Here is a 20603-nt window from a genome sequence, read left to right on the forward strand (position 1 = left end):
TAAGAAGACAAACAATTTGAATTATGGCATAAAGGAATTTGCTTTACAGTCTCCCAGTTCTTTAGAATTTTAGTTGACAGTATGAGATCTTTTAAGATAAAAAAATATAAAAGCAAAAAAATAAAATAAAATCAGTTACACTGACCACAACTAATGTGGGAACTCCCTAAGAAGGTAACAGGGTAGAGGTTTAGTGAGTGTCACACTCAAAAGTAACGTATTAAGATTGGAATCCATTTCAGAAGTCAAGAACTATAAGCCAAGGACGATTGACAGACGGAAGTCTCCAATGATACACAGTCTAACTTCTTCAGTCATTCCAGTTTCTTCATTAGGTTAGATACAGTTAGAACCCTAACTCTATGTCCGAGAGAATCCATTTCCAGCCAATTCCAATAGACACCAAATTCTTCCGCGTGCTGAGCCCAAAGCTGCCTCCTTGCTCTACATATTGCTCCTCAGAACAACAGAAGGCAAGTGGACCACCTCTGTACCACGACATCCTTTCAGATATTTAAAGCATTTTTTTTCAAGTTGCATAGTTCTTTCTTTATTGTACTTTTAATGTAAATATTTGTTCAAGTGTGTAATTGACATGTCAGACTATAATCTCTATTAAGATAGCGAAACTGGCTTTTAAATCTTACTCTGTAGTGCCTGGTACACAGAGCACTTAATGCACTGGCTGAATGGAAAGAAAAAAAAGGTACAGATGTCTGATTTCCTACTTGTACAAAACTGTCAATATTTTTGCTAAAATCAAGAAAGTCACCCAGTATAATCTCTCACTTTCTTCTAATTGTAATATCCTTATATTTTAATGTATAGTCCTTTGCCTTGAACACATTTCTAATACATGATATCGAACAATTTTATAATGTATTATAGAAACTTCCAGAGTCCAAAATGATCTAAACAGTAGGACATCTATGTTGTACAATGAACATATTACTAATCTTTTATCACATATTCAGTGCAATTTTGACATTATATTAATACAATGGAACTTTGTATTATCACATTGTAGCTTCAATTATATAAGTCCCATTATTTTTTAAAAAAGCATGTATGGCAAAACCAATATAGTATTGTAAAGTAAAATAAAGTAAAAATAAAAATTGAAAAAAAGAAACTGATTTGGGAGGGTAGCGTTGAAACGTGTATATTATCATATGTGAAACAGAACGCTGGTCCAGGTTTGATGCATGAGACAGGGTACTCAGGGATGGTGCACTGGGATGACCCTGGGGGATGGGATGGGGACAGAGGTGGGAGGGGGGTTCTGGATGGGGAACACATGTGTGCCCATGGCTGATTCATGTTGATGTATGGCAAAACCCACTACAATATTGTAATTAGCCTCCAATTAAAATAAATTAATTAATTAAAAACTTATTTGGACTCCAGGAAAAAGAAAAAGCATTCACTAAATAGATACTTTCAAACTACAAACAAGTAAGGAACAAGTATGAACAGGGTAAGGTCAGATCTCTTAGGGGTGCTGAGGTAGAAAAAAAGGCTGAGAACTATAAATCCTCAATGATTAGATCTCCTTTTTTAAAAAACAATTTTTTTCTAAGAAATTTATGTGAATCTTTGGAATAGGCAATGGCACCCCACTCCAGTACTCTTGCCTGGAAAATCCCATGGACAGAGGAGCCTGGTGGGCTACAGTCCAAGGGGTCGCTAAGAGTTGGACACGACTGAGCAACTTCACTTTCACTTTTCACTTTCATGTATTGGAGAAGGAAATGGCAACCCACTCCAGTGTTCTTGCCTGGAGAATCCCAGGGACGGCGGAGCCTGGTGGGCTGCCGTCTATGGGGTCGCACAGAGTTGGACACGACTGAAGCGACTTAGCAGCAGCAGCAGCTTGTGAATCTTTACCAACTATTAATAATTGGAACCAATAAATACTTACTTCACTGTGGCACTTAGAAGAAAGTTCAGCTGTGGCATTAACAGGTTGTCAGGAGCTGACAGATAGCGATCAAACTGAACCTAAATGAAACAGAGAAATTGGAAACACAAAGTGCATACATCTGCTAACAGACCTCCCTAATCATCATCCCTTTTTAAGGATTAAATCCTTGGGAAAATCCCATATTCCAAATAACGAGGTCTTTGTGATCAAAATGACTTATTTCTTATATATTCTAACTAAATTCACTGCAAGTGTCAACTCTTTAAGGTACTCAGTATCAGCAATATCTACTTTTAAAATTTCAGATCCAAGCCATTCATTTTGATCTCCCTCACCAAACTTCTGAGTAATAATAAGATGTTAAGTCATCAGATTTCAAGTCTACCTTACTTTTTAAAATCCAGAGTATCTGTTAATCATTCATTATTTTTTAATTTATTTTAATATAAATTTATTTTAATTGGAGACATTTATTCATTATTAATATTCACAGAGTACCTGTTATTAGTAAGGTACCTTATAACGTAATATAAATATAATGGTGAGCAAAAAAAGACAGTCCCTAGCTTCACAGAGCTCATGGTCTAGTGAGAGAGGTAGTAAACAAATGTAAATAAAGGAAAAACCAAGGCACCAATACTATAAAAGCATCCATCAGGACGACACAGATCTAATCTTTGTGTCTGGCAAAAGCGTCTCTGAGCAAAGGACACTTTAAATGAAATCGTGAAGATGAACTGACATTAGGTTGTGTGTGCATAGTGGGGTCAGTGTGGATGAAGGCTTAGGTGAGAAAGAATGGCTACTAGAGCTCAGTTCATATAGGACTTGAAAGCTTTTCTAACAGATTCTAATTTCCACTGTAAAAGCATTAGGAAAACCATTAAAGGAGGGAAATAATGAAAGGGGGGAAATCATCTGATTTGAACTTAAGATGCTAACTCTGGCCACAGCAAAAAGAATCAAAGGGGAGGTCGTACATAGCAGATGCAAGAGCAACAAACGGGTAGCTCCTGCACCATCTCAAACAAGGGCAAAAGGAGTGGAAAGAAGAGAAGATATCTGAGAAAATTAGAGAGCAAACTCATCGCGAGTTGGTTAATAGTAAATGGGATGAAGGGGTTGACTCTGAGATTTTGGATCTGCATGATTTAATTCACAGCATTATCACAATTCACAACTGTATTCTTTATACATTTATTTAGTTGCATGATAAATGCAGCTCTTATTGGTTTTCTCTAATGATATATAGCCTAACTTCTTCATGTTGTCATTCCTGTTTCTTCATTAGGTTAGGAGTAAAAGTCTGAAACTGAAGAAAACTTAAACAGGAATAATAAGACTATTAGGGCATAGTGAGATATTACTACCAATGTCTGTCTTGATCAGACCTCTTTAAAGGGATAAGTGTGCAATCATTATGACTGGACCCAGTTGTGAATACACCAAATTATCACACGGGAAAGAGTAAGAATCACATTCCATAAAGAAACGTATACTGACATGCTTTATTGCGTACTTACCATTGCAGCCTTCAGTGCCACAGAATCTAGGTTGGGCAAGTTAGCTAAAGGGCCCTTAAGGAACAAAAGGCCAAAAACAAGATGAAAACAGGTGCTAAATGTTATAGTTCACTTATGAAATACAGTCCATTAGGAGACTTTCCAAATTTGAAAATTTAGTTTATTTCCAAAGAACGTCCTATCTTCAACCTCAATTAAAAGAGGGACTATGACCTGTTAATTTCTGTATAACTAGCGTGAAGGTCCCCAATAATATGTGTTGGAGTGAGGAGCACATACGTTTATGGACAATGAAACAGCAGGATACTTCAGATTTAATCATAAGCAAGAAAAAAGGGCAGTGAAGTACTGAGAAACGGCAGTGAGAAATAGGGACTTGAAGAGTCTCACTTTGACAATTTTAGATAGTATAAAAAAAGTAGCAGAATTAGCTCCTTCTGGTGGAAACTTGCTTATTACCTTATCAAAAGAAAAAATTCAAAACCTGTGCTCTTTGAGAGTGTCACTTAAATAAGAGTTCCTGGGTTACAAAATATTCTTCACCTTAATGTTATTTAAAAGAGTTTTTTGCTTTTTAAAGAAAAATGCTTACGTGGTTTCCTAGGCTTCTCTCCTACTCCGTGTTCCAATTCTATTGGAGTTCCATAACTGAACAAGATCGTATGCTAGCCCCAGAAGTATTTACCTTTCCAAATAATAGACCATGATCTGCTAAATTAAAATGGGGAATGACTGCTATTTACATATAGTAATCTAAGCATTCAATTAGTTGATGGTGATAAAGGACTTTGAAAAATTTACCAATGTATTAATTTATACATTTTTCTATACTAATTTTTGTATATTTTCACTACTTTTAACCCAAACTATCTAGAGTAAAAAGGACAGTTAACATTTGGGGACACTCTACTATATTTCAGGTAGTCATCTGAGCACTACACAGGCATTATCTTACTTAATCTTCAGAATAACCCTATGTTACAGATATTAGTACCCTCAATTTACAAATGAGGAAACAGAGGAAACAGAGTGGCAGAGCCAAGATTCTAATGAGTCTAGCTCTAGAAGACACAGTCTAAATTGGTGTTTCTCTCTAGTTAGAAACAGCCATGTGCTTACCTGTTCAGTTTTATGTTGCTGTACCATGTTATAAATATAACTCAAGCCTGCTCTGGTTAAAACGTAAGAAGCTTGCTCATTTATGAGCGTGTCCAAATGTGCTTCAATCTAAAATAAAATACAATGAAAAGAAAACATTTTAAAAGAAGAATAGGACTGCTGAGAGGAGAAGCAGACTGGCCTGGACTCCTAGCTCTTCATCGTGCTCCTTGCTGAGGCACAGGGACTGCTCTTCTATAAAGACTTTTCCTTCCTCAAAGAGGAAGTCCCCTCACAAATGCCAAGAAAGTCTTTGAGGATTCCAGGGCTAGTCAAAAAAATGTGAGCTGCTTCTTAGCTCTTTTAAAAGCTGGTATGAAGCAAACAAACAAAAACTACTCATCAACAACAACAATGTAAAATAAAATACTTAGGAAGAATTCTGGGAGGATGAGGACTTGCTGTTTCTCACATCCACACTGCCTCATGCTCCCAACTTACTGGACTGACCCAGCCAATCAGATATGCCATCTGGAGAGGCCCGGAGGAAATCCCACAGGGGCTGAAGCTATAAGTTCCCCTGAAGAAAGCAGATCTGGGACAACTAGGGGATGGTTGAGGACCCAGCAGAAGACTAGTCAGAGGCGTCAGGGTCCGGGGCTGCCTACAGAGACTATGCTGGCAGGTAGGAGTTGTATGCGCTCACCTGCTTTTGCTGTTCTTGGGGAAGCTACCTATGGCTAATGGGGGCAGAAGTCACAGGCGGAGACTGCCTGGTGGGATGACAAATTCCCAGGAAGGGAATTCCCTTCCCTTTACCAGTACAGGCCTGAAAGCCTGGAGCTCTTCCTGCTGTTCCTCCCTCACTGTTATCAACCTGTTTACCAATGGCACAGTTCACTATTAATAGATGATGTTCCCATCTGAATGCCTGCCATTGTCCAAGCCTCTACAGTAACTGAGGCCCTCCCCTTAAAAAACTTACAACTGGCTTAAAAAAGGTGATAGGTTCTAAGAGGAAAGCCACCAGAGTAATGAAAACAAGTGTCTTTTCTTGAGGTAACACAGGTAGCTGAGACAGCAAACAATCCGCCTGCAATGTGGGAAACCCGGCTTCGATCCCTGGGTTGGGAAGATCTCCTGGAGAAGGGAATGGTACACACTCCAGTATGCTTGCCTGGAAAATACCATGGACAGAGGGGCCTGGTGGGATACAGTCCATGGAGTTGCAAAGTCACATGACTGAGTGACTAACACATGTATACTGAAAGACACAGAGCACTTTAATTTTTTTCAAGTGAATGCCCAAGAAAGTACAATTAGAACCTTTACTTACTGGTCTCTTTGAAAAACCAAGAAAAATAAGATTGCAAATATAAATATTTAATGAAAGAGTTACCACTAAGAACCAAATTAGTATCTGAAAGAAAAATGGAAGAATAGTAATACAGAATAAATATCAAAGAAATATATTAAAGTGAAGAGGTTTAAAGAGAAATTAAAAGACAAGTTCAGGAGATAAAGCCAACTAAGGACAGAAGCTTTTTATATTCAGAATATAAAAAGTAACAGATGGAGAAGTGATAATTAATTAAAGAGTACAGAAAACTTTCTTGAGCAAAAAAAAAAAAAAAAGGTTGAATCTTCAGACTGAAATGGCTGTGCAAAGTCCAAAATGGAAGTAACAAAAAAAGAGACATACTAAAAAATATCCTGAGGAAATATCTGAACTCAAAGGAAAATTGTTGTAAGCTTCCACATGAATAAAATAGGTTTATTACAAAACTAAAGAGAATCAGACTGGCCTGGATTTCTTACTCAGAACACTGGAAGAAGTTTAAGAATGGAAGAAAATTAAAGATCTGAAAATCAAGAATCTTTTACTAAATAGGGAAAATCATTACTGCAGGGGCATGCTTCCCAGCAAGCAGCCACAGCCTTGCACAGTCCTTCCACACTGATTCTGGTCTGGCCCATGAGACCAGCACTGGCCACCGCCTAACAGTGAGCACGATGCAGACCTAATAAGCACTTACATGGTGGGGTGTGTCCTCTTGGGATGCAAAAAATAACTTTGGGATATTTAAGAAACAAGGATAACTAGTGATAAAACAGATTGTTGGAGAACTGATACATATCTGCACACTTCGGGAATAGATTTAGACAAACGGCAGTCTGGGGTTGAATTAGTGATAAATACATTAAAAACTAATGAATTTTTAAAAAAGATTTTTACTAATTATACATAAACAATTATGGAAGAAAGAAAAATTAATCGTACTTCATATTTTGTAAAAAAAAAAAAAGAAAGCAGGAAATATCACGAATTAAGAGGTCTCAAAACTCATTTCTTGGAAAAATCAAAAGCAATACATTTTTACTGCAGCCACTGCCAACTGTTTATATTCTTGTGATAATAAAGAAGATTCAGAGTTTTGTGTTTTTGTAAAACATTTTAGCTAGCAAATCACTATTTCAAACTCAGAAGTCAAGTGTCTGGTAAATTTTATAAACGGCTTTGTTGTGACGCTTAAGTGAGACCGTTTGGCTTAAGGACCAGCATGGTTGGTTTAACAAATTGTAATGTTGTGCCTAACACTGATTTACACATAGACAAAAATGTATCTGTCCTTTGCAACACCTTCCGCACAAGCTCTGCAGTTCGAAAAATATAGCACGTTATTCACAGTTCGGAAACTGAAATCTGCATATAGGATAATGGTTCAAATTAGTCAGAAAAGCTCCATTCTACCACCACATACTATGGTTTGAATAAAATATCCTACTCATTACATACCCTGGCTTCTCCCAAACTAAACTAAAATCCTGAGTATGGGATTCATAGAAATCAGGTCACTGAAGTTAGCTTATAGCCAGTAACTGAGATCATGTATGGAAAAAGAAGATTTCATCACAGTGAGCAGGCATGTCATGGCAAAATTAACCTGGAACTGCAGCATTTCCAGACGTCTGTCGGTGAATTCAAAGAGAGCCAATGTCGTCTTCATCATATACAGTGAATTGACCATGAAAGTGGCCATGTCAGCTGTGCCCAAATGGCTGGCTGATACAGTGCACATCTGGAGGAGAGGGTCCAAGACACACGATAAGACCTACAACGAAAAACAGAATTAAACAGACCCTTCATCTCCGTACCAAGTGATACAGGTCTGCGTTAATGGCACTTCAGAGTGAATGCCAAACTAGAGAGGAAGAGACCAACTTACAGAAGCACATAGGAAAGAGATTAAATGGTATAGAAATCATAACTCTTAAAACAAGCATCGCTGAGTATATATTACCTTTTAAATTAATGGGAAACGGTTTACTATTTGAAGGTAAAAACACTGAGAAGGGGTGTCAAGATACATGGGTTACAAAATGCCAGAATTTCAACACAAGGTACATTAGAGGAGTAATGGTCATTAAGAGTGAATTTACAACACACCTGCACAAAATCAGCTTGACGGGCATCTAATGGCACAACTGAAGAATCATGAGATGCTAGAACTTCACGCAGCAACACGAGCGTCTGATTTAAGGCAGAACTTGGCCCAAGATCAGGCGGTGGGAGTTCAACCTAAAATAAAGGATGATCTATACACTGCTTATACTTTTCTACTAAACTTTAGTGTCTAAATATGTCAGTTCACAGTAAAATCATTCACATGAAAGATATAAAGCACTGGCTGACACATTACAAAAGCTATCATCTATCAATTGTTTATTCCCTAGTGTACTAATGAAAACCACAGAAAGTGACACAAAAGTTTTTGTTAGGTTATCTCAGCATTAATATATCTGAAGTATAGAATTTGTACTTTTAAGATACAAAAAATTATGAGGAAAAACTTAGTAGTCTTTGAATTTAGGATTATATTTTCATATGGATTTGAAACGGCCTATTCTGTTTAGCCCTAGTCTTAAGAAAAAAGTAATTCAGAGAGAGAGCAGCACTTCCCCAACTATAACTGAGAATCACCACTCCCTGTCATGCCCCAGTCTCAGCTATTGTGGCTCAATACATACAGGTTCAGGGTCTATATACTTGAAACTAAATCCCCCTACAACTGAGCTCCCTCACTGAGTTTATGAGTAATCTCTTATCCAAAACCAGACTCCCTTTCTTGTCCTGCCCTTGCTCCCCTCAGGACTGATGAGTATCAAAAAAAAGGGGAGACTGAAACCAAGCAGGACCCTATAGGACATTCCCAGGTACAAAAGCCCCTCCGTGTCCCCCATTTCCTGTTTGTAGAACAAAAGGCTTTAGTCTCCTACGCCTCTCCTGAGTTCAGAAGAGCAGAAGCAAACGGTTAATGATTACGACAACAGACTCACAGGACTCCTAGTTCCTTCTGAAAAGATACAGGTAACAATCCGATGCATACTCTGAGTTGTTCTGGATAAAGTAAGACCCCATCCGGGCAGAGAATGGTGACTACATGCTGATCACAAACACACAGACCCCTGCTGGAACCAGCAGGTTAAGATTCCCAGAAAGTTACCTTATCACCAATAAAGTAATCAATAACCAATAACCAATCAGAAGGTCCACAAGCTCATCACGCATCCTAAGATCCTTTCCTGTAACACTGTCTTTAAAAACCCTGCCTGAATGTCATCAAGGAATTCCTATCTTTTGAGCATTAGCTGCCCCTTCTCCTTGCTTGGCACTCTGCAAATAAACCCTTACTTTGTTCCAAACACCCACGGTCAGAGTTTGGCTTTCCAGCCCTGTGGGCACATGAGGCCCCTCTCGGTAACATACATTGAAACCATCACCACATTCTATACCACAACCATTTCCTCTGAAAGTTTCCTCTTATCTTACTTATTTACGGAATTACAATTTTAAGTCAATAAAATTATTCAGAAGAAATTTAAGAGTGCAAGTTAATGTTTGAAATGTCAAAAAAATTACAACTTTTTCACATATTGTATTTAAAATTTAACAAGCATTTTAGCTGAAAACATTGTTTTTGCCTGTTTTTCCTGGCAGAATAATCTGCAAGGAATAATGCAAATCTCGAAGTATTCCTCTTAAAAAGCACTTTTCAAACTTTAAGATGCAAACAAATGACCAAGGAATCTGGTTAAATGCACATTCTGATTCAGCAGGTCTGAATCTTAATCTCAGGTGCCTAAGGTTCTTCATCTCAGCTAAACTAATAAACTCCGAGGTGATGCCCAAGCTGCTCCTCCAAGAACTACAATTTGAACAGTAATAAGACATTCTAAACAGGAGTGATATCCAAGAATTTAAACCAAAATTTAAGGGACCATTTAGATTTTCTTTTCAGAGTGCTAGGCAAGTCAACCCTACTTATTATTAATTTGATATGGGTTTCATTCACGATAAAACATACCCTTTAAATTAGTACTGAATTACTATAGTGAAAAGAACTTTTCAGAAAATGTCTCTCTAACTAAAACTGCTATGACATTGTATCTTTTAGGGGATCCTTTAGATTTTGCTAGATGCACAGCTATGAATGTTTCAGGAGAGCCTGAGAAACAAGGGAGTACACATACTTGGCTACTGAAGTGCTTCAAACACTTTGCTAGGGAAATGGTACATCTTTCAATAAAATAACGTCCTTGAACTTTCCTTTAGCATACCAGATAAAGAATTAGCTCCCAAATGTGTCCTTTTAAAAGCAAAGAACGAATCATAAAAGAGTTCATTTCTGGCTATATCTTTATTTTAAAAGCTATTCTTCCTAACAATTTTATAATCCACTTTAAAATTCTATTAACAAAAAACGGGTGCTTTGGTAGTGAAGACCATTCTGCAATATGTGTTTTCCTCATAAGGCTATAATCTTCTTGGAAGAGATGAATGGTTTATAAGAGGCAGAATAAGATGATAATATACTTAACATAAAATATGGAACATTAAAATTTGAAGAAAGTAAGATTTTCTGAAAGAAACCTGAAATGGTTGTCTACATATAAGTAACACATGAGCTATAAAAAGCATCATATTCCAATCTCACGTAATGTTAAAATATCCCTAAATATTACCCAATTCATATCTAAGAAAAACATTTCAGGGCATAATTATTGATAATAACAATTAAATAATAATAAGTCATAAACCCATCAACCTAATCTCACACAGGCTGCAGTATTAATTGGTACTTAATATATTCAAATTACAATTCTTCCTTTCCCTGTTTTTATCCTATTCTGTTCTAGAATTTAGCTGGAAGACGCCACACTTAAAATTTGCCTTTCATTAACCATTGTATTTTCCTGCAACTTTCATTTTAACTTTATAAGAGAAATACAGTATTTAAGAACATAGTGGGTTTTCCGAATGAAAATAAAACAAAATAAATGGATACCATTTGAGAAAAATAAGTGTGATCCTTCTTTCCCCGCATGGACAAAAATAAACTTTATGTAGATTAAAAATTCAATATAAAAGTGAAATTACAGAAAGACCTAAGAACATGCATTTATATAAATTTATTAAATAATCTAACACTTTCCCACTACTAGATATTAACTTTAACATATAATAAATTCTCTATATATTTTCTTGATGTGGGAAAGTTTTTGAAGTACGTTTTATAGCAAGTTCCCAAAGGAGAAACAATAGAGGAAAAAAATGTTAGATTTTACTGTGTAAACATTAAAAGGGATTTATCAGAATATACTACAGGCAAAATCAAAAGGTAAATGATGACATGGAGAAAAGATTTGTAATATATATGACACTTAATTTTCATAATGTATAAAAATATCAGAAAATAACAAGAATAAGATACAACTTGGTAGGAAAAGGGCAAAGGATTTGAAAAACCAATCCATGTGGTAATGATAATGACTGACTTTCACTTGCTGAACTATCCCTGCAATCCAGGAAGAAATCCCAGTTGGTCAGGCTATATAATCTTTTCTAAGGACTTCATTTGCTTGCTAGTTATACTTTTCAATTCCAGAATTTCTTGTTGAGATTCTCTGCCTCTTGGTAGGTATTTCCACTGTGTCCACACACTGTCCTCCTGACTCATGTTTAACATAACTGTTCTTAAGTCTTGGCTGGCAGATGCACCATCAAGTCTTTTGCAGGAAGGTATCTGCTTTGAATGGGCCACATTTCCCTGTTTATGTGCCTTGTGATTTTTTGCTGAAAACAGCATTTGTTAACCCTGGAAATAAATTCTCCCCCTTCTCCAGGGTGTGCCATTTCATGTTACTATTTTTTTTTTAACTTGCTGTAGGCTATCTCTGTGCCAAGGATCAGGCTGAGGTGTAAACTAAAGTTCTCAGGTCTTTCTGAGCCTGCTCCTTTCCCTGAACATGTGGTTACTTTTTAATTTTCCTTGTATATACTGTTGTTTTTGAATGTTTTTAATGTCTGACTCCCATCATGGGAAAAAGAAAAAATATTAAGCGGGTAGAAAAAATGCATTAACCTTTGAAATCACCCGGAAGTCAATTTAGCCAAATGACTAATTTAGGGGGAGGAGTCTGTCACAACGCGGAAGTGTAGAAACAGTGGCCACCCTCCTCTTCACAACCCTGGGATGAGAGCACAGACCCCAGAGGTGTGGAGGACAGGGTCCTGTTTGTCCACCCTGGCTCTACAAGCTGTGTGCAAGGCACTCAAGGAACAAGCACACAGCTGCCCGCCACAGCCCTGGGGGTGGGAGACGGGTAGCTGCAAGTATGCTACGAATTGAAGTTGACCAAAATTAACTGCAATTTACAATCCAAGCCTTCCCCTAGAATTTGCAATTCTTCAATAGACTCCAGAGTTCCAAAATAGTTACACCGGACAAATTCTGCTAGTGCAGTTGTCTAAGGTGTAAAGACAGATTCCTGGTTGCCAAATTCCCCAAATTCCCTTGTTGCCAGATTCCCACGTTGCCAAATTCCCCCAAAATTATTAATCCTTGTATATTGATCTTGTCACCAATTGTATTTCTTGAGTTTTTGAAGTACAATCAGAGCATTCACAAATAATCTATTTCTTACTTTAAAATGTTTGTATCTCTCATTACTTTATCTGGACTTTTATTTAAATAAGCAGTTCTTGGCAAGTATTCTTGTTGTGTTCTTTCTTGACTTAAACAGAAACATAATACTAGTGCTTCTGTGTTAATCATGATATTGGCTGTTAGTTTTATTAATCTTTATATGGTAAAGGAAGTATTTCTAATTTCTCATTTACTAATATTTTCCCTCAACAATTTAATTAAATATCTAATATGCCATCAAATTTGGAAAACTCAGCAGTGGCCACAAGATTGGAAAAGGTCAGTTTTCATTCCAATCTCAAAGAAAGGCAATGCCAAAGAATGCTCAAACTACTGCACAATTGCTGGTTTTAGAAAAGGCAGAGGAACCAGAGATCAAATTGCCAACATCTGCTGGATCATGGAAAAAGCAAGAGAGTTCCAGAAAAACATCTATTTCTGCTTTATTGACTATGCCAAAGCCTTTGACTGTGTGGATCACAATAAACTGTGGAAAATTCTTCAAGAGATGGGAATACCAGACCACCTGACCTGCCTATATGCAGGTTGAGAAACCTATACGCAGGTCAGGAAGCAACAGTTAGAACTGGACATGGAACAACAGACCTGGTTGCAAATAGGAAAAGGAGTACGTCAAGGGTGTGTATTGTCACTCTGCTTATTTAACTTATATGCAGAGTACATCATGAGAAACGCTGGGCTGGAAGAAGCACAAGCCGTAATCAAGATTGCTGGGAGAAATATCAATAACTTCAGATATGCAGATGACACCACCCTTATGGCAGAAAGTGAAGAGGAACTAAAAAGCCTCTTGATGAAAGTGAAAGAGGAGAGTGAAAAAGTTGGCTTAGAGCTCAACGTTCAGAAAACTAAGATCATGGCATCTGGTCCCATCACTACATGGGAAATAGATGGGGAAACAGTGGAAACAGTGTCAGACTTTATTTTGGGGGGGCTCTAAAATCATTGCAGATGGTGACTGCAGCCATGAAATTAAAAGACGCTTACTCCTTGGAAGGAAAGTTATGACCAATCTAGATAGCATATTAAAAAGCAGAGACATTACTTTGCCAACAAAGGTCCGTCTAGTTAAGGCTATGGTTTTTCCTGTGGTCATGTATGGATGTGAGAGTTGGACTGTGAAGAAAGCTGAGCGCCGAAGAATTGACGCTTTTGAACTGTAGTGTTGGAGAAGACTCTTGGGAGTCCCTTGGACTGCAAGGAGATCCAACCAGTCCATTCTAAAGGAAATCAGTCCTGGGTGTTCATTGGAAGGACTGATGTTAAAGCTGAAACTCCAGTACTCTGGCTACCTCATGTGAAGAGTTGACTCATTGGAAAAGACTCTGATGCTAGGAGGGGTTGGGGGCAGGAGGAGAAGGGGACAACAGAGGATGAGATGGCTGGATGGCATCACGGACTCGATGGAGGTGAGTCTGAGTGAACTCCGGGAGTTGTTGATGGACAGGGAGGCCTGGCGTGCTGTGATTCATGGGGTCTCAAAGAGTTGGACACAACTGAGTGACTGAACTGAACTGAGTAAGTTTTAATCCTCCTCTCTGGTTATTATCTCCAATTCTGATGTTATATTTTAAATTTTGTCACTGCTTAAAGAATTGCTAGAAGGTTGTCAATTTTGTTGATCTTTTCAACAAATCATCAATTTTGTTTTTCTGGTTTCTAATTGATTGTAGAAATGTACATTCATTTTTCCTTTTACCATTCTGCTTTATTATTCCCTTTTCAGATTTCACAATAAAAATGCCTCCTACATTTTATTCTATTTTTTTAGTTCCTATGTTTTCCATTAGTAAAGCTTTGGGTAATATTCTCCTGTGCTTTTCCCATATTGCAATCTGGCTCTTGCCCCCACCACGTGAATAAAATTGTCCTCAGTAAGTCATGGATCACCTACATATTGACAAAGATAACAAACCTGCTGTCTCTTGTTTTTAACAGAACTCTTCCTATAGTATGTGCCACCAACCATGCTTTCACCTCTATTCTCTTGGCTTTTCTGATAAAATCCTCTTCTCATTTGTCTCCTGCCTCTCCAACCTTCTTCAGAATCCCACCATCGTTGGGCTTACCACCTTCTCTGAAATGCTACTGTTTCTCAAGACTGTGTCCTAGAAGCCCTACTCTCATTAAACATGATTCCTAGCGACCTCATATAAACCCATGGATTCAACCCTTTTATACACAAAACCCTGTAAATCCAAATGCACGGCTCCCTGCTGGATGAGATTGACTATAAAGGAGGATATCCCATGTGCGTCTTGTCTAATTTAGACAATATTGTCATCTTATCCCCTAGATTTTGCACTTTCTCTTTATTCCAGATACTTGCAATTAGTATCAATATTCCCAGGTTGGGAACTTAGGAATTATTTTAGAACTCTTTCCTCTGATTTAACCACATTCTATCAGTCACCAACTTTTGAAGACTTACCTTTACCCTTCAAGAATCTGTCCCCTTATGGCTCTTCCCTTAGTGTATGTGTTTTCATAAAAACTACTTCAATGAAAATTCCTTCACTACCCTGTCTGCAACCTGACTTCTCTGTCTATATTCCATCCTGTCTCATTAAACAAAGAGTTGCATATTCTTTTTGCTTCCTCTACTTAGGATAACCTCTACCCACCCCACTTTTCACCTATCTAATCCCTATGTCCTTCAAAGTTCAACTCTTGTAACTCCCTCTCTGGAAAGCTCCCCCTCTGTATATCTGTATTATTATGGACACATATACTCCTCCTCTAAAGGCAAAGGGAAAAAGGAAAGATAAACCCATTTGAATGCAGAGTTCCAAAGACTAAGCCTTTGTCGTGATCAATGCAAAGAAATAGAGGAAAACAACAGAATGGGAAAGACTAGAGATCTCTTTAAGAAAATGAGAGATACCAAGGGAACATTTCAAGATGGGCACAATAAAGGACAGAAGTGGTATGGACCTAACAGAAGCAGAAGATATTAAAAAAAGATGGCACGAATACATAGAACCACCATACAAAAAAGATCTTCATGACCCAGATAACCATGATGGTGTGATCACTCAACTAGAGCCAGACATCCTGGAATGTGAAGTCACATGGGCCTTAGGAAGCATCAGTATGAACAAAGATAGTGGAAGTGATGGAATTCCAGTTGAGCTCTTTCAAATCCTAAAAGATGATGCTATGAAAGTGCTGCACTCAATATGTCAGCAAATTTGGAAAACTCAGCAGTGGCCACAGGACTGGAATAAGTCAGTTTTCATTCCAATCCCAAAGAAAGGGAAAGCTAAAGAATGTTCAAACAAATGTACAACTGTACTTATCTCACATGCTGGAAAAGTAATGCTCAAAATTCTCCAAGCCAGGCTTCAACAGTACGTAAACTGTGAAACTTCCAGATGTTCAAGCCAGATTTAGAAAAGGCATAGGATGCAGAGATCAAACTGCCAACGTCCACTGGATCATCAAAAAAGCAAGAGAAATCCAGATAACATCTACTTCTGCTTTACTGACTACACCAAAGCCTTTAACTGTGTGGATCACAATAAACTGTGGAAAATTCTTAAAGAGATGGGCATACCAGACCACCTTACAATGCCTCCTGAGAAATCTGTATGCAGGTCAAGAAGCAACAGTTAGCAGTGGACATGGAACAACAGATGGGTTCCAAATAGGAAAAGGAGTACATCAAGGCTGTATATTGTCACCCTGCTTATTTAACTTACATGCCGAGTACATCATGAGAAATGCTGGGCTGGATGAAGCACAAGCTGGAATAAAAATTGCAGGGAGAAATATCAATAAACTCAGGTATGCAGATGACACCACCCTTATGTCAGAAAGCAAAGAAGAACTAAAGAGTCTCTTGATGAAAGTGAAAGAGGAGAGTGAAAATGTTGGCTTAAAACTCAGATCATGGCATCCGGTCCCATCACTTCACAGCAAATAGATGGGGAAACAATGGAAACAGTGAAACTTTAATTTTTTGGAGGCTCCAAAATCACTGCAGATGGTGACTGCAGCCATTAAAGACATTAAAAGATCTTGCTCCTTTTCATTAAAAGCTATCAGAGAAAAGCTATGATAAACCTAGACAGTATATTCAAAAGCAGAGACATTACTTTGCCAACAAAGGTCCATCTAGTCAAAGCTTTGGTTTTTCCAGTAATCATGTATGGATGTGAGAGCTGGACTATAAAGAAAGCTGAGTGCAGAAGAATTGATGCTTTTAAACTGTGCTGTTGCAGAAAACTCTTGAGAGTCCCTTGGACTGCAAGGAGATCCAGCCAGTCAATCCCGAAAGAAATCAGTCCTGAATACTCATTGAAAGCACTGATGCTGAAGCTGAAACTCCAATACTTTGGCCACCTGATGCAAAGAACTGACTCGTTGGAAAAGACCCTGATGCTGGGAAAGATTGAGGGCGGGAGGAGAAGGGGACGACAGAGGATGAGATAGCTGGATGGCATCAAGACCCAATGGACGTGAGTTTGAGCAAGCTCCCGGAGTTGGTGATGGACAGGGAGGCCTGGCGTGCTGCAGTCCATGCAGTCCAAGAGTCAGACATGACTGAGCGACTGAGCTAAACTAACACCCCTCCCTCATGTGCCAGCATAACACACTGCGGATGTCTCCCATAAAACACGTGATTCTACAGTAAGCACTGATTTATCAGACTATTTTCCATGAATGGAAGTGCAATCTGACACCAACAAACCTTCACTGTTTGCCCTTGTGCTCTCATTAGCAAGCAACATTCACAGTTTGTATCAGGGGTGAATGATTTTAGAAAACTTGTGTCTAAATAATAACTTATATAACCATATCTAAAACAAGGACTGACTGCCTGTTAGTAAACTTCTGGTGATACAGGAAAACACATAAGTGAAATACTGCATCTCCACAAACTCATGCTGCTTTTCCAGAAAATTTGAATCCTATGTTAGGGTCAGACAGTAGACTCTTAAGGTTTCCCTGAGCTTAGGAATGTAAAATCCAGAGCCTCTAAACTGGACTGCTACTGACTGCTCAACACCATACTATAAACCTGCGTCTAATATAACCAAGCAACTGGATAGAGCAGCATAATTTAAAACAAAAATGGTGATTGTGATACATCTCTAAAAAACCTGGGTCCTTAATAATGAAACAAAAGCAAAGAAGGATTTGATTGTCATAAAACCATTCCTTAAGGTCTTCCCAATTTACTTGTGCACAGCACAATGTTCAATGTAAAATACTAGCTCTCACAGAACTCTTTCAGGTTTTTGCTTGTTGTTTTGTTTTCTTTGCTTTTATGGAATGTTTTTATTATCTTACTTGTTTCATAATTGTAATATGTAACTCAAAGGCACATAAGTTCCATAAGGAAAAAGCTAGACCACCAGTGTAAAAATATATGCCAGCTGTTTAGAAAAAGTATTTACTAAAAGTTCCAGTTTTTCAATCTGTATGTCATTTTAGTTCTGACCTATTAAATATAGAAAGTCTGCTTTAATTACAAATTGTGGGTTATTGAAAAATGGTAGTAAAACTAGGGCTTTGAGATTCTACTTCCAACTATGACTCGATGTTATACTGTTCTAGGAACAGACTATAAGCCTACAACCAGTAAGCCATCCCAAAATGAATTTTCTTGTTCATAGGAAGAACTCAAGGGAACACTAAATGAAATGGGAAATAAACTGTCACCAATGTATAAACAGTAAAACAGCATTTTTGAATGTGAAAGACTCACACAGTATAAGAACTGCATTTTTCAAACATACCTTGTCCATTAACTTACTGGCATGAAGACTTAAGCTGCTGAAGAATATTTTTTTGCTCAGCAAATGCATTTCTTCAATGGTAGTCAACAATGTAGTTGCGCTATTTCCAATAATGCCACTAAAAGCAAAGAATATTTCTGGTTGCAAAGCAGGTCTAAACAATTTAGCTCTATAATTGAGTAGAATTTTAAAAGATCCAGATTTAAATACAAGTTTTTATATAGAATATAACCTGTGAATTAAAACAATTACTCTAGTCTCATACAGAAATGAGGTTTTTGGTTTTTTTCAGGTTAGGTGATGAACAAATGAAAGCAAACTACAGTGTTTTCAATATCTCATAATCTCTTAGAAAAGCAGTGGGTTAGACTAAACCCTTATAGCATGCAAATCCATGTGGCTATTTTTCCGCTATTACGGTAAATGCATGTTTTGATTATCTGAAGATTAAAAGAAGATCTGCTTTTAATTTAAAGGAAGCCATTCCATTAGTAGCTCTATGGAGAAAATATTAATACTGAGCTTTTTTAAATAGAACTTATGCCATATCAGTAACACATCTGCAAATTATAAAGTATTATGATTATACAGCTGCCAAAAAAGTATCTTTAATTATGAAAAATTTGGTAACATTTTTAAATAACTACTCTACATCCTATAATTCTCAATTTTCTCCTACAAGGATATTTCTTAGACTTGTCCAGTGGGGTTTCTCATTTTTTGCAGAATGTAACACAACCATGTATATAAAACAATTTCCAATTTTATTTTCCTATTCATGTACTGAAAGTGATTCTTCTGTCCCTGATACTGGCATGCTTGTAAAAAGTCATCTAAAGTGATTTTTTAATAGACTATCAAAAATATAGCTTGGAATACCAGTGTTTTACCACAACTCACATATAACATGGTCTTACAGTGAGTGACATTTACAATAGGGCTCAAGTGTACGTATGCTGTCAAAAGACAGTGGTGAAAATGAATGTAAATTTTGGAATCGAAGATTGTATTTTAGATAAGACAATGGTTCCTAGATAAGACAAGTGGTTCCTAATCAGATAAAGTCACTTTAATTTAGAGAAGATAAGATAGCTATTAATAGTACTTAGAGAAGATAAAGCTATGATTCTGTTTTACCACTAATGGAAAACTAAATGTTAAAGAAGAATTTATGTTATTTACATTCAGAACAGGACATTTTACTAATTATGCCGTTCTGAGTATAATATAGAGTTGCTTTAAGTGCCATGGATCTCGAATACAGAAGGACTCAAAAAATACTTCTATTATAGACTTATACTGCTATATAAGCTGTGCGGGTGCAAATGTGTTTGTGTGTGTGTGTGTACAGTTACGCCTGGAAAAGAAAGGAAAAAGGAAATGACGGACCTCAAACTACAACATGTGTAATATGCAAATAATGACTCACATGGTGTGGAGGTTCACTTAGTCAACAAACAGAATACACACACACACATAAATACTACACTGTGTTCTAACTGAAATGAAGTATGACATGGGATGTAATGAGCACATTTAACCATTCCACTTACCTGATTGTGTGGTGGTAAAATTTGAGGAGGTTAGAAATTTTATATAATAAAACTGCCCCAGGTTCAGCAACTATTACTTGTTCAATTCGAACCTATTAAAACATGTGACAAAAAATTAAACATTTCTTAAAAGTGTAACTTTTTCTTCATTAATCACATGTGGTGCGAACAGCATTAAAGAGATTAAATTTCATGATTACAGAAATCACAAACTTCCTTCTAAATAAGTAATATCTGAATATTAAATCAGAGGATGGTAAAACAACACAAAAAATTTAACACAGGTATACTCTATGAACAAATGATCCATTACCTGCAGAATTTGGCTCAAGGCAACTGCTATCAGAAATAATCAATACAATGAGATCATGTGGAGGTTTTTTAACCAGCATATAATGGAATTTTGTTCAGCACTAAACTGCAAAGCAGCTGTTACATGCCTCAAATTATCAGTGAAAAGGTACTGCTCTATGAACCAATAGTAAGGGGAAAAAAATGAAAAAATTTTACCTTTAAACAACTAAACTAAGTTTCTTTTAATATTAATTAGAGAACAGGAAAGTGGATGGATCTTGAGTTGGCTCCAACATATTTGTCTAATTATAATACTACCAGGGCAATATCTCAGATCTAGTTCAAAATTAACTTGAAATGCTCAAGATTAACTACTGGGAATCTTTCTAATTAAAACCCATCCTTCACTAATCCTTCCCTTACTTCACATTCAAAAAAAACAATTTAAACTACACTGA

General features: G+C 37.1%; 1 protein-coding gene across 1 annotated transcript in view; it reads right to left on the reverse strand.

The window, feature by feature from the left end:
• The window catches only part of COG6 (component of oligomeric golgi complex 6), a 60937-nt gene that overhangs the window by 15516 nt on the left and 24818 nt on the right, over positions 1-20603 (reverse strand). Inside the window, exons 12-18 of the mRNA XM_069601485.1 lie at positions 19852-19943; positions 18299-18416; positions 7994-8125; positions 7491-7658; positions 4567-4674; positions 3448-3501; positions 1922-2001 (exon numbers count right to left, since the gene is read on the reverse strand). Of these exons, the coding sequence (XP_069457586.1) occupies positions 1922-2001; positions 3448-3501; positions 4567-4674; positions 7491-7658; positions 7994-8125; positions 18299-18416; positions 19852-19943 (752 nt within the window). The remainder of the gene's footprint in view (positions 1-1921; positions 2002-3447; positions 3502-4566; positions 4675-7490; positions 7659-7993; positions 8126-18298; positions 18417-19851; positions 19944-20603) is intronic.

This window comes from Ovis canadensis, chromosome 10 (assembly GCF_042477335.2).
Source record: "Ovis canadensis isolate MfBH-ARS-UI-01 breed Bighorn chromosome 10, ARS-UI_OviCan_v2, whole genome shotgun sequence".
Classification (NCBI taxonomy): domain Eukaryota; kingdom Metazoa; phylum Chordata; class Mammalia; order Artiodactyla; family Bovidae; genus Ovis; species Ovis canadensis.